General features: G+C 34.8%; 1 protein-coding gene across 4 annotated transcripts in view; it reads left to right on the top strand.

Moving 5' to 3' along the window:
• LOC128859315 (PDF receptor) overlaps positions 1-2,623 on the top strand; it is a 107,023-nt gene extending 104,400 nt beyond the window's left edge. For all 4 annotated transcript variants that reach the window (XM_054096217.1, XM_054096221.1, XM_054096218.1 and 1 more), the window contains exon 10: positions 834-2,623. In XM_054096217.1, the coding sequence (XP_053952192.1) occupies positions 834-935 (102 nt within the window). In that variant the 3' untranslated portion in view covers positions 936-2,623. The remainder of the gene's footprint in view (positions 1-833) is intronic.
• The last annotated feature ends 11,648 nt before the right edge of the window (positions 2,624-14,271 follow it).

The following is a 14,271-nucleotide window of genomic DNA, read 5'->3' as shown; positions in this document are numbered from 1 at the left end:
CCAACCAACCAACCCACCTCGTTTACAGTTCAAAATCTCTGTAACAGATGACGCCAGGGACGCACTAACTTGAGTGTTAAGCCCAGTTGTGGCAAGTTTTAAGGCTGTTTTCGAGTCGTTTGTTAATTTTAGTAAAATCAGTAAGGCCTGGTCCTCACACCTTTGATTAGCATGCAACCCGCACACAGCACGTGGAAGCCACTTAGAGCAGTTTTAGATCAAACTTAAGCTCTGACACTTTTATAACAGAATGCGCAAGAACATGAAAAAATATATTAGATTAGCTAAGCCTCATCACTGCAGTACAGTAGTTCTAAAATTTTTATTTTTCTTATGATAATTTAATTTATTTTTTATTTTTTTTTTTTTTTTTGTAATAAATTTTTGTTTTATTAATATAGTTCGCCAACCTTTTACTTTCTATATTTTTATAATTTTGCTTTTATATATCACACTTTTGCTCAGCAATTAATTCAATGATTTTAAGTAAAATAATCAATAATCTGCATGACGCTTTAACGATTTTTGCTCAACTTTTTTTTTAAGCTTAACCTTTTCTTTACAGCTACTTTTGATGCTTTTGCAAAAGCTCATATAAACATATAAAATCACTTTAAAAGCTTTTGAAAGTTCTACTCATTATATATGCAGCACCCGCCAAAATAATAAGAACCTGCCTTTTATAAAATATGCAAACGCTTTGCGCGCGTTTATTTTTGTACGCTTCCACAAATACCGTTACGACATTTACATGCTTTTGTATTCATTTGTGGTTTGTGTTGTTGTTTCTTCCATTCTGCTCTTTTCTTCTCTCTCCTCACCAACGCGTACAGAACAAATGTGTGATGTCTAGCAAAAAAATGCCTACACAAATATTTATGACAACAAAACCGAAAACGTCAGCAATTTACGCCACTGAAGTGGAGCGTCAATGAGCAGGAAATGACGCGTCTCGCATTGGAAGCCTGATTTGAAGCTAAGAAATTCGAAAAAATGCGTTTAGTCTAATAACTAACACACATAAATATATATTTACATACATACACACATACATACGCATAAATCATAAAAAGTGAAAAAAAAACTAAGGAATTGAGCAGCAGATGCCGCTGTCTGCTGTGTGATGAAAATGGAATAGTTAGAGAATTTATGAAAGCAGATCGAACGAAGGCGGAAGGAGTTGTGCAGTCCTCGAAGCTGCTGAATCGAAAATTTCCTAGAGTTCCGCGCATTATAGAAGAAAAAGGCTTTGACCTACATACATTCGCACCGAGCCATTGCCGCGCCAGCTGTCAGAGGGGAAAATACTCAGCAATAAAGCTCTGGCGAAAGCTCCTAGATGACTTTAGCGCCAATTAAAGTTAATCGAATAGCAGAATATTCTATTTCAAATTTCGGTAATGGAAAATTTGCGCCTAACTCCGATCGACTTCGCTTAACTTCCGATTCGTGGGCAGCGACTGTGCGAAAGTATCATAAATAGCGTAAGTTGATAGGTTCCACTACAAAAACGCGCATAATTAGGGTAATTATTTTAAAAATCACTTCGTTTCGGTTTGGAAAAACAACTGAAAGCTCCTATTTGTAAAGTAACTATTTTGTAAATGCAAATAAATTCAACCGAAACGCATCAAGCGGGCGCTCGAAGTGCTAACTGTAGTTAATATTTAATTTCCAATTAGCTATTTTTGAAAATGTTTAGAAAATTTGCATAGAGTGTGGAAACACGCCAAGTTAAAAGCTTACCGGAGAAAGTTGCGTCACCAAGAACTCCCAAAAGTAGGCAGCCAGCATAACTAAAGTAAGCGCTTAATTTAGTCTACTTTTAGGTGTCGTCTTTTGCCGCCGCTACTTAATTTGTGGAGAGCAAATAAAAACTCACAAAAGTATACTTTTAGTTACACTGAGCTAAACAAAATCGCAACAAATTCAAATCAAACAAAGAGCGCCAACAACTTAACAAAAAACAAAAAAAAGAAAAACAGAAATCTGATATAAACATTTAATACATTCATAATACTGATTATGTAAGGTATAGCTCAAAAGCCCACAGGGTACCTTATTGGTTATCCCACTAACCATTAGACAGTAGTGAAAATTATATTTACAAAAACAATGATAAACAAATGTTTAAAAAATATTTATATAGAGTAACTATTAAATCAGAAAATCTATTTACAAACTATTCACATACAAATAAGGCAAAGCTAAATTTTGAAAATACATACATACACATAACGGTATTAACTAACTAAGCCAAACCCTCATATCCAGTAGAACTAAAACAATTGCAAGGCAAAAGAAACCAATTCAAAGGTTTTAGCTCGTAAGGGCATGCATGCAAACATATACATACACATGCACACATACATGGGCGTATCTATGGAAAAGGATATACAGAGCAGAGCGCGATAAACGAGTTTCGTTTTAATATTCGATAAATGTAAAGATTATGGCGAAATATTGGGTGAAATCTTATTGAAAATTCATTAAAGGTATCGAACGAAATTTTAAAACATTTTTAATGGAAAATTTTTGAGCGCAAATACAAGTACTTTTTTAGTTTGAACAGGATGTGGATTATATACATTTTAATTGTATTTATTTAACTTTGATTACTAAATAAATGTTGAATTTTTTTCTAGAAAAAAAATTGGTTTTATTAGAGGAAAAAAAAAAAAATAAAATAAAAATACGCAGATTTTCATATCACCACTCCACGGGTAGGTAAGTATTGAGTATGCATTAAGGTGCATCGCTCTCCGTGGGAGTTATAAAATTAATTATATTTTAAGGCTTCAGCCAAAAATCCGAGACTTGAAACCAAAAAAAAATAAAATAATTCTTATACTAAATTTTAAAACTTTAGCTACAAAAATTTCCAAAAATAATTAAGATGTACGTGAACTGAATCGATTAAAAGTACCTCCAAAAATTTCATTATTTTCATGCCACTGATACATTTTTCAGACCTATTTACGTAGAGGCCTTTTAAGATAAAAATTTTAAAACGGAGATAGAGCGGGAATTCTATGTGAATTCCATAAATTGTAATATAGTACAGAAGCATATTTTTCCCCTGAATTGTTTTTTTTTTTGCTCACATGGAATATAAGGTAAGGCGGGAAAATTATAATTATAAATTAAAAATAATCGGATCAGTCACCAAATTTGGCATGGAGAAATGGGCAGCAAGCAAAGCAGAAATACAGTTTCCTCCTTATTTCATAACCAACCCCTGAAAATAGGCACCCACATACTTTTTTCACATTTACTCGTTGTACCCCATTCTACCAAGAAATCGTAATAAAAATGATTAGCAAGCTGCGGCGGAAATAATTTGTTTCTGTCAGGCAGCAAGAAAAAATCCAGAAACTAGGCTACTCTTGCATTTACCATCTGCAAAACAAAAATACAGTCGAACTTCCATATAGTGAATTCGCACGGGACCTGAAAATCACTTCACTATATAGAAACTTCATTATAAAGAAACATTGATTTTTTATGTAATTTTATTTAAAATAATCAGTGAGTTTGGTTTGAATTACAGTCTTCCATTTTTCATTTTCAATAAAAGCTTCCAAATCATGTAGAGAGTTGAAAACATTAATCGGCACGTCACTCCTCATTTCCACAAAGGTTCTAATTACGCTAATGGATGAAGTAGCTTGTATCAACGTAGGTAATGCCTCCTCAGTTTCTGCCAATTCTTCAACGGTCAAATCGTGTTCATCGTTATCTGAAATAATATTTACATATTAAATTTTTGTTTGACTATAAAAAGATAAATGCTTACCAGGTTCAGCTGGAACTCCGCGACTTTCAAAAATGCTGTTGAGAATATCTTCTTCGGGTGGGTTGTCCGAAGTCTGCACACCATTATCAACATTTGCGTAGTCATCAAACGATGCTTCGATATTTGCTACTTTTTTAAATGAAGACTGTAAAGCAGCCAAATCCGATATTGAAAGAAGGTCCTCTTCATCCCAATGCTCAAATGGAATCTGCATATCATCTTTTGAAAATCCAGCCTTTTTAAAACAGTTGGCAATTGTTTCTGGTTTAACATAGACATTCCATACATTGCTAAGATTTCGAACTGTTTGCAGCAAGTCTATGGCCATAACAGAATTTCCCTCATCCACTTGAGTCAATATATTCGTTAAAATTTCTTTTTCTGTAATGTTGTTTCATGTTGTAGTTAATGCCTTGGTCCATTGGTTGCAGTAACGAAGACATGTTGGGAGGAAAATAAGCGAGATGAATGTTTCTCAACTTGTCTCTTACATCTTTAGGGTGGGCAGTGCAGTTATCAACAAAAAACAACACTTTTCTGTTTTGATCACAAAATTTTTTGTCGAGTTTTACAATCCATTTCGTAAAAATCTCACTGGTCATCCATGCTTTTTTGTTAAACTCATAATCGACACCTAAAGATTTTATTCCCTTGAAGCACCTCGGATTTTTGGCCTTTCCGATTACCAGCAATTTTAGCTTTTCTGATCCAGTCATATTGCTTCCCACCAGGACAGTTATTCTCTCCTTGCTTTGCTTCCCACCAAAGCATTTTTCATTTTTGAATGCCAGTGTTTTAGTTGGCAAGCATTTGAAAAACAAAGCAGTCTCGTCGGCATTAAAAATGTCGTTAATGTTGTAATTTTCAATTAATTTAGGTAAGACGTTCGTTACTCATTCATCACGGTTTTCTATGTTGGCGTCAGCACTTTCCCCACATAATGTCTTTTGAATAACGCCATGCCGACTTTTGAACTTGTCTAACCAACCTGTACTTGCCTCAAATTCGTGGTGTCCTAGTGCTTCCGCAAAATCTTTGGCCTTTTGCTTCAATAATGGTCCAGATAAAGGGAGATTCTTACCACGTGCAACGAGTAACCATTTCAGCATGCTTCGTCAATATCCTCAAAATGACAAGGTCGAAGTCTTTTGCGTTTGGTATTTACTGCCAAATCCTCCGCATTTTTTAAAATCACTTCCTTATTTTTTAAAATATTTGATAAAGTGCTGGGAAGAACTCCGAATTCATTGGCAATATCTTTTTTTTTTCTTTCCTTCATTAACTTTGTTAATCATTAATAACTTTTTTTCAAGCAAAATGCTGCTTCGATGCGTCATTTTAACTTCAATCACTGAATAAAACTGTAATAGCTCAGCTCTTTCTGTTTTAATTTTGGGATTCCCCTCATTACAGTTTGTCCACATCTAACTGTAATTTTTTGCAACAGAAAACTTTTGAAAAAATTCACTATATGGAGACAAAAACTTAGGACGCTTGAATTTCCAGCTGTAAAATTTGTTCATTATATAGAAAACTTCACTATATAGAAATTCATTATAAGGAGACAAAAATACACCGAAAGTAGAACGAAAAAGCAGTGTCTTCGAAACCAGTTCATTATAAGGAGAGCTTCATTATATGGAAGTTCACTGTAGAGAAGTTCGACTGTATTATTAAATAAAAAAAAATTTAAAAAAATTTTAGTGCTCAATGTTCGCCATTCCACCGCCAACAAAATACGTTTAATATCGCTAAATAGAGGTTCCATGGAAAAGGTGCTGGGTTAGAAAAGTATGTAATATAGTAAAGTTGGAAAATTTTTATTTTTGTCGTTGTCCAAAAATTTAGAAAAATGAAAAATATTATATTCAAAATTAAAAAAAAATTAATCATAAAAGGGGTTTTCAGATTTTTTTATTTTTTTGACGTGATAACGTCTTATAATTCGACATAGCCCGGCTGCACGCACCAAAAAATGCGGCGTTATCTTACTCATACGGCGTTACCATGCTTGAACTGCAAGCGAGTGCGCGGAACGAACGACAAAGCGGCACAATCGGCCCGCGTTCGGCAACGTTCGACATCTGCCTCTCTCCTACTATTTATTAAATTATAATTAAAATTATAAAGTAATATATTTACAGCACTAGCTACCAGGGCTATCGGCTAAGTCATTACGTGAAATAATTAGTATTACTTATTGTATATTATACACTTATATTTATTTATATACTACTAGCGAAAACACGCCCGTTCCGCTGGTCGTCTTTAAAAAAATCTAGATTAATTAATTAAATTAAGCCGAAAAATACTGTATGTTTTTTATACAAATTCTCGCGCATGAATAGTAATGAAAGAAGTTTTGAGTAGTAGTAGCAATTAAAAAACGTTTGATGTGATTTACTTTATTACTTTTTTTATTGTAATGCTCTTTGGTATACAATATTTTTCGTTTTTCCATGCGTTGTTGAATAAATGAACAATACCGATGGCTTACCAACTCTTGAGCATGAAACATAAAGTTGGCCATGAGAAAAACATGGGTATTCTAAATCAATACCACAAATTGATAAAGTTTGGCCTTGTGACTTATTAATAGTAATAGCGAATGCAAGGCGAACAGGAAATTGAAGACGTTTGAATTCAAACGGCATATTCGATGGTACCATTGGTATTCGCGGAATTAAAACGTCTTCACCAGAGTATTTTCCATTCAAAATTGTTGCTTCAATGACGCTATTCATCAATCTCTTAACTGTTAATTGAGTGCCATTACATAGTCGTGGTTGATTTATGTTTCTCAACATAATAATCGGTGCTCCTATTTTCAAGTTTAGCATGTGTGGCGGTAATCCAGGTAAATCAAAGGATTTCAAAAATTCAGTGGGATAATTTACAATATCATCTTGATTTGTAACAGTGTCAACGGATCGATTTGTTCTGGACTTGGTATGTTAGCCAAAATAGCCGCATTCATTTCATTCACATCTTTATTTTTGCCAGCCATGATGGCTCGTTCACTAAGCCTATCATGATTTTTGTAATTTTGATTTTGAGGCAAATTTGGGAAAATACTTTGAATTAACTGTTCTTTCGTTTGACTTATTTGACAAAACTTTGGTTGTAAAGTTATTAAGCCAGCTAAATTATCGACAAGAACTTTGCCATTTCCAATATCCAATAATTGCTGTGAAAATTCAGCAGCTGATGGATAATTTTGCATTAGAACACGTACATTTGTAATTAGTTTGAGTGTTTGAACATGTCTCCACAAATATGATGATTTCAAACATGCAGCCAATTCATCTGCTACAGTTGCTCGAGGAATAACAGGCAGTGTTTGTCTAAAATCACCTGCCAGCAGCTCTAAGGCACGACCAAACATTTCATTTTTACTACGTAAATCTCGTAATGTCCTATCAAGCGCTTCCAGTGACTTTTTATGTGCCATCGTGCACTCATCCCATACAATTACGTGTGCGAAAAAGCGGAGAAGGAAAGAGAACTGTTCTATTCCCCCCGCTTTAACCCAGCTATGTGCTCAGGTGCAAATGACTTTTTTGCGTGAAGTCTGATATAAAATAAGTTCTATTTACTCTTATTAAATTTATATAAACTTTTCCAGGCGAAGTAAAAAAACTGACATATATTTGCTTCAACCGTATATTTGTGAGTACACAGGTAATACGTAAATATATGAATGATATAGGTAATATCTCATATTAGCATAACCTTTCTGCAAAAAATTAAGGAAACGATCACCAATCACGCCGGCAATGATAAAATGAATTTTTCACTATAACTGACTTCAGATTAACGTTTATATAATAAGCGTATATGTAACATTTTAAAATTTTTTTTTTAATTTTTAATAATAAGTGGTCTTCCTCCTCCTTTTCCTCTTCCTCTTCCTCTTCCTGTAGCTATTCCTTTTCCTCTTCCATCTCCTTTCTTTATCCCGGAAACGGGCAGTAAAAATTACTTCACTTAAAAGCTTTCATCAACAGCTTCCATCTGATACCTATATTGTACAAACACATCCAAGGGTACCTTGGTCCACCTTTTCGGCTATATCTCGAGACCCTGGTCACTCAGAGATCTAAAAAATACTCTGTATTAAAGCACTCATCAGTATCTTTGATTTGATACCCACAACGTAAAAACACATCCTAGGGTTACCCGGGTAATCGTTTTGGCCTTCGGCAGCGCCACCTGGTGGCGAGTGGAATCAATAAGCATATTATATTAACCTTCACCGTGGAAAAAAATATATATATACCAAATTTCATAATAATCGGCCCAGACACACACGACCAAAATGTATTCAATTCTAATGAATGCTATGTGCGGTACAAAAAATACGTGCGGCAAATAGCAAAAACACACTCACTTAACCGACGCACCGCACACACACGAGTTATCGGCTTTCAACCAAACTTCACAGAAACCTTTGCCAAAGCAACACCAACAATGTGTGAAACTTTCATTGTTTTCCTTATACGCGTTGCTGAGATTACCCCGGACAAATGCACACTTTTTTTCGGCTTAATTTTTATATATATAGATACTTATATTTTATTTATTTATTTAATACTAGCAAACCCGGCCCCCTTCGCTGGGCACACTAAAATAGAATAGATATGGTTTAGAACAGAAAATATATGATTTTCATATTATTTATTTCTTTATTCTTTATTCAAGCGCTTTGGCATAAACAATATTTTTTGTTTTTCTATTTGTTTTTGAGTAAATATAAAATATAAATTGAAAATCAGGAAAAAAGAAGATTGTTTTTAAATTTCAAATCAACGCATATGAATAAACAATCGTCTTTTTTCCTGATCATCCATGCATTTTTCGTTCAATTTATATGATTTATTAAGCATTGGAGCTTTTTTAACCATTATCCATTTATATTTTTTCAAAAAAAAAAACGAAAAAAAATTTTTTTTCCTCGAACACATAATTTCATTCGGATTTCACATTAAATTCTCAAATTTCGTAAGAAATTATTCACTGTTCCAAAATCCACTCCAAAAAAAATCACAAACAATTTTTACATGTTGCACTTACGTTTTTTCCTTATGGCATCCAAATCAGAAAGAAATATTGACACATTGTAACTCACACTGTCAATTTGACAGTTCAGTTCCGCCCCAAGCGTTAAAAAAGTAAGCGACATTATGGCTGGTTCAAAAGAACGCTGTACCCGTTGCCAGTGCTCCGAATTACAACCAAACTTTACGAAACCCATTTTCAATACTTACTTAACAATGTGCGTAAGTTTGGTTTAATTCGGTGCAAAGACACGGCGGGTCCACGTTTTGGCATATATTTCGAGACCCTAGTCATCAATAGGTATGAAAATTACCCCGTAATAAAGCACTTATCAACAGCTTCCATTTGATACCCATATTGTACATACACATCTGAAGGTTACCCGGGTCCACGTTTTGACCTATATCTCGAGCCCTATTTCCAAAATAAAATATAATCCATGTTACTCGTGGATGATGTAGCTTTCGAATGGTGAAAGAATTTTTAAAATCGGTCCAGTAGATTTTGAGCCTATTCATTACAACCAAACAAACAAACAAACAAAGTTTTCCTCTTTATAATATTAGTATAGATAATGAAATATACTTATAAATAAATATATTACATATTTGAGGCAGCACTAGCAACAATGCCTTCAACTGCTTAGTGTATATAATAGATGATACTATATTAGTATTAGTATAAATAATTATAATTTGTATAACCAAAATTAAATTTGATAGTTAAAGTTCATTAAATTTTGTTACTTAATTTAGCTTTGCTGATATATTTGTATATTATTGAATTATTTTCTGCAGGAGGAGCTTTTAAAAGCTCTGATGGCGTGTTCGATGAAAATATTTCTCCTCTGATCTTGCTGAGTGCTGGGCATGTATCCAGGATGTGTAGCGTAGATGTTGATGCGCTGTTACAATAAACGCAACCTGGATCGGAGCTTCTATTGAGAAGATATTGGTGTGAAAGTGCACAATGTCCGAGGCGTAGTTTTGAGAAAACTTTGAGCGCTGGAATACTACATGTTGTAGGGTAGGTTGTTTTAGTTTTGTTAGGATTAAAAAGGCGATACCGGTTATTGTAAGTGCTCCATAACTCTTTCTGTTCATTTTCTTTCATTTTGTAAATATAGCGTCATATATCATTTTTCTCGTTTGTCTCTACGTAATATAGTAGCAGGGCATATGTGGTACCTGTTTAGCTTCCTTATCGGCTACTTCGTTGCCGTGGATACGGCAGTGGCTCGGTACCCACATTAATTTTATTTTAGTCTTATATGCAATCAGGGTATCTCGAATACATGCGATTAGCGGGCTTACGTTATTTGGGTTCTGAATCGCCATTATTGTTGAGAGGCTATCGGTGCATATGGTATACTTTCCTTTTGACGTTACCGCCCATTTTGCTGCTGATTTCACAGCATAGGCTTCAGCTGAGAAAATGGGGCAGTAGGGTAATAGCAACCCTTTGCTTATAATGCAAGAATCGTCAGAAACGACTGCATACGCGGTATTAGCATAATCTTTTGATCCGTCGGTGTATACGAAACTCCAACCGTTGGAGTGAAGTTGGCGTTTTCGACTCGTAAAAACTTGTCTGAAAGTATCTGCACAGGTGTTTTGCTTTGGAAAGCACATTAATTCGTCTACCAAAAAGATTTTTAAGCACCTTGGTTTTATGTCAGGATCAAGATGCGCTGTATTTTGAACAACCCGATGGATAGCTGATTGCTTTTTTATATGCCGCTTTCGCGTAACCGCTTGTTTTACTTTGTTGTATAATATAGGATTATGGGTATAAAAAAGTTTAGGTATCAGTCGTAATGTGCTCAATTCGAGTCTTTCTTGGATATGTGGCATGCCAGTTTCTGCAAGTATATTCTTTGTATTCGTCGTGGGAAAAGCTCTGATGCTGCGTCTGATAGCCGAATGGTATGGCGCGTAAAGTTTTTTAAGTGAGTTTCCAGCGTGGTGCCCATATATTGGAAGGCCGTAATCAATGGCTGATAGGAGTAGAGCCTTAGTTGTGTTGATTAGGATATTCGGATGAATATTTGATTTTTGCGATGAGAGGAATTTAATAATACTTAGTTTATCAAATAACTTTTTTCTTAAAACTAAGCAATGCTCCTTAAAGTTAAATTTGGGGTCAAAAATTATACCTAAAATCTTAAGTTTATTTACATTTGGTATTTGAGTATTGCATCTTAAATTAAATCCATCACATGTTTTTTTGTGGCAAATATGTAAAGTGTTACATTTTTGAAATGATATGTTGGCTCCCGATGTGAGAGATCATTCAGAAATTTTGTTTAAGATTTCTGTAAAAGTATCTTTGACTTGCGTCAAATCGAATCTTCTTGAAAAAATTAGAACGTCATCTGCATAAATACAATGTTCTACTGGGAACTGGGATATAATTTGGCTAATTTTATTAAAAGCGATCACAAATATTGTGACTGATATTGGAGAGCCTTGAGGTATACCATTTTCTAACGGAACGCAGTGTGAGTAGTTATTATTGAGTTTAACTCGGAATTTTCTATTGCTCAAAAACGTTTTAACAAAGTTGTAGATTTTTGGGCCTACTTTGCAGTTAGCTAGTTCTTGAAGGAGGTTATGTGCACCGATACGATCGTATGCCTTCTCGAAATCTAGACTTAGAGCTGTTAAATGCCCCTTATTGGCGATTGCGGTTGCCGCGGAGTGTTCGAAATGTAGTAGAGCGTCTAAAGTACCATGCCCTTTTTTGAATGCTACTTGGTTGGCGCTAATTGACTTAGTTTTTTCGGAAAACCACATAATCCTTTTGGCTAATATTTTTTCTAATATCTTTCCTAAGCAGGGTAATAAGGATATGGGACGGTAGCTGCTAATTTCCAACTGCGGTTTGAGAGGTTTAGCTATTGGTATTGCGTCTGCTACCTTCCAATTCTGTGGGTAAATACCTTGCGTATAAATTTCGTTGTACAAGTTTACTATCCTTTTTTTAAAAAAAGGAGGACAGTTTTTCAACAAGGGTATGATATCCTATCAAGGCCTGTTGTTTTTCCCTTAGAGTTGGCGACGGCTCTCTCAAACTCGTCAGTAGTGATATCAGACTCCAGATATTTTGCAGAGATACTTAGTTTTCCTTCAGGTTTATAAAGTCGGTTAGTAATGTTATTCTTTTTTACTATGAATTGGAATTTTTAGAGTAGGAGCTCCAATATTTTGCAAATTCGTTCGCTATATTACTAGGGTCGGTATATGTACCGTTTGGAGTATTTATACAGGTTATGGTGTTTGATCTCCTAATGCCCGATAGGCGCCCTAAGTCCTGCCAAATTTTTTTTGTGCTGCTTTGCGGGTTAATGTTAGAAGTAAAGTTTTCGAAAGCATTGCGTTTTGATTTTTTTGCTTCGTGTTTGAAAATGGCATTGTTACGTTTGTATACTAAAAGATCGTGAAAATCTCGTGTACATTTATATTTGTACCAACTCTTTTGCTTTAGAGTTCGTAGTTTTTATAAATCATTATTCCACCATGGCGTATATCGTGTTAGGCTGAAGTTTTTTGTCTGCGGAATGGAAAAGTGAGCTGCAGTACAATAACTTTTTTAATTGAGGCTGCTTCTTTATTAATATTAGTTGAAACCGGGTACTTCGTGGAAATATTTGTGCACATTTCTTGATATTTAGCCCAATCTGCTTTGTCTGTTAAAAATTTAGGATTATATTTGTTTTTGTTGTGCTCCTTATTGGATACTATTTCAATAACAATAGGAAAATGGTCACTTCCGTGAAGGTCATTGATTATTTTCCATGTACTGAGAGGTACCAAATTTGGTGTACATGTCGTTATATCGACGTGCGTGAAAGTAATTATGATGAGATGAAAAGTGAGTGGGGTTTCCATCGTTTAGTACAACCATATCAGTCGATAACAAAGAGTCTTCAATAATAGCGCCTCTGTCATTAACAGATGATGAGCCCCACAGAGGACTCCAGGCATTTACGTCGCCTAACCATAGCCTGGGCCCAGTTGCCTTATTTAAAATTCCAAATATATGTGTATGTGAAAATAGTTTATTTGGTGGTATGTATGTATTAATGATAGTGAGCTTTGGGTTATGCGAAATTTCTACAGCAATACTCAGAAGATCATCGTCAGTAAACAGAATTTTGTGAGGTATTCCTCTTTTAACTAAAATGGCAACACCTTGTTTACCATATAGGTTTTGGGGTGAATTGAAAAATGGGCTTCATATCCGCTTGGAGGGTATGCTTTCTTATTGTGAGGGATATGAGTTTCTTGTAAGCATAAAAGGGATGGGTGGAGTTCTTTTATTAGTAATAGCAATTCGTGGTAATTATTGAAATATCCATTAATGTTCCATTGAAGTACCGAGATCATTGTGAAGGTAGACTCGTGTTTTTATGCGCGACAAAAATGGTGTAGTTGGTTATAAAGAAAATTAGGGAGGTAATTCTGTATTTGTTTTTGATTCCATATTAACATCTTGTTGCTCAATTGGGAGAGTTGGTAGAGGATCAGCAGGAGAAAAAGGGTTATCGTTGTTGATTGAGTTGTTTGCCGTCAATGCATTGAATTGTTGATAAATATTTTCGTGGGTGAAGTAAGTGGTTGTGTTGCCTGTATGTTGTTGGTTGGAAATTAATTGGGTGAGAATATTACTGAGAGGATTATCATGATTTATGTTTTGTTCTATGTTTTGTTGAGAGGTATTATTTGGTAAATTTGAATTTAGTTGTTGCGGTTCAGCTGGAGGTAAATTATTTGTTTTTGAATTGTTTTGAGATTGTGATGAGTCATTTTGTTGTTGTTGATTAAGTGTGTTAAAATTTTGTGTGACAGAAGCGAAAGAGGGGCCACCAATAATTGAAGGAATTTTGTTTTTGTACAGTGTAATTGCTTCTTTCATTGTACATTTATTTTCAACTTGGATTTTTAAAATCTCTTTAGATTGTTGGTATTTTGGATAAAGCTTATCATATGCTGGATGATTTCCGGAACAATTTGTGCACATTGTTCGGGTACATTTTTGGGGGTCATGAGAGGGGAGATTGCATTGTTGGCACATTTGTGGGTTATTACATCGTTTCATCGTATGATTGAGTTTACCGCAGTTCTTACACCGCATTGGGTTTGGGAAATAAGGTTTAACCATTACTGAATGCCATGTGATATCGACTCTATTCGGAAGGTGGAATTTGTCGAAAGTTAGGAGACATACTCCGGAGTGTTTTTGTTTTCCGTCAAGAAGTTTGGAAAATGTATAAACCTCTACAACACCTTGGTCAGCTAAACCTTTTACAATTTCATCTTCACTGAGGTCATTTAGACATGGGGCGTAAATGGTACCTTTTGTATGGTTCAGTTTATCATGATATTTTGCTTTCACCTCACAAACACCATGTAGAG

This window comes from Anastrepha ludens, chromosome 3 (genome assembly GCF_028408465.1).
Source record: "Anastrepha ludens isolate Willacy chromosome 3, idAnaLude1.1, whole genome shotgun sequence".
Lineage (NCBI taxonomy): Eukaryota > Metazoa > Arthropoda > Insecta > Diptera > Tephritidae > Anastrepha > Anastrepha ludens.
Note: the sequence above shows the minus strand (reverse complement) of the source record. Positions and strands in the feature narration are given on the sequence as shown.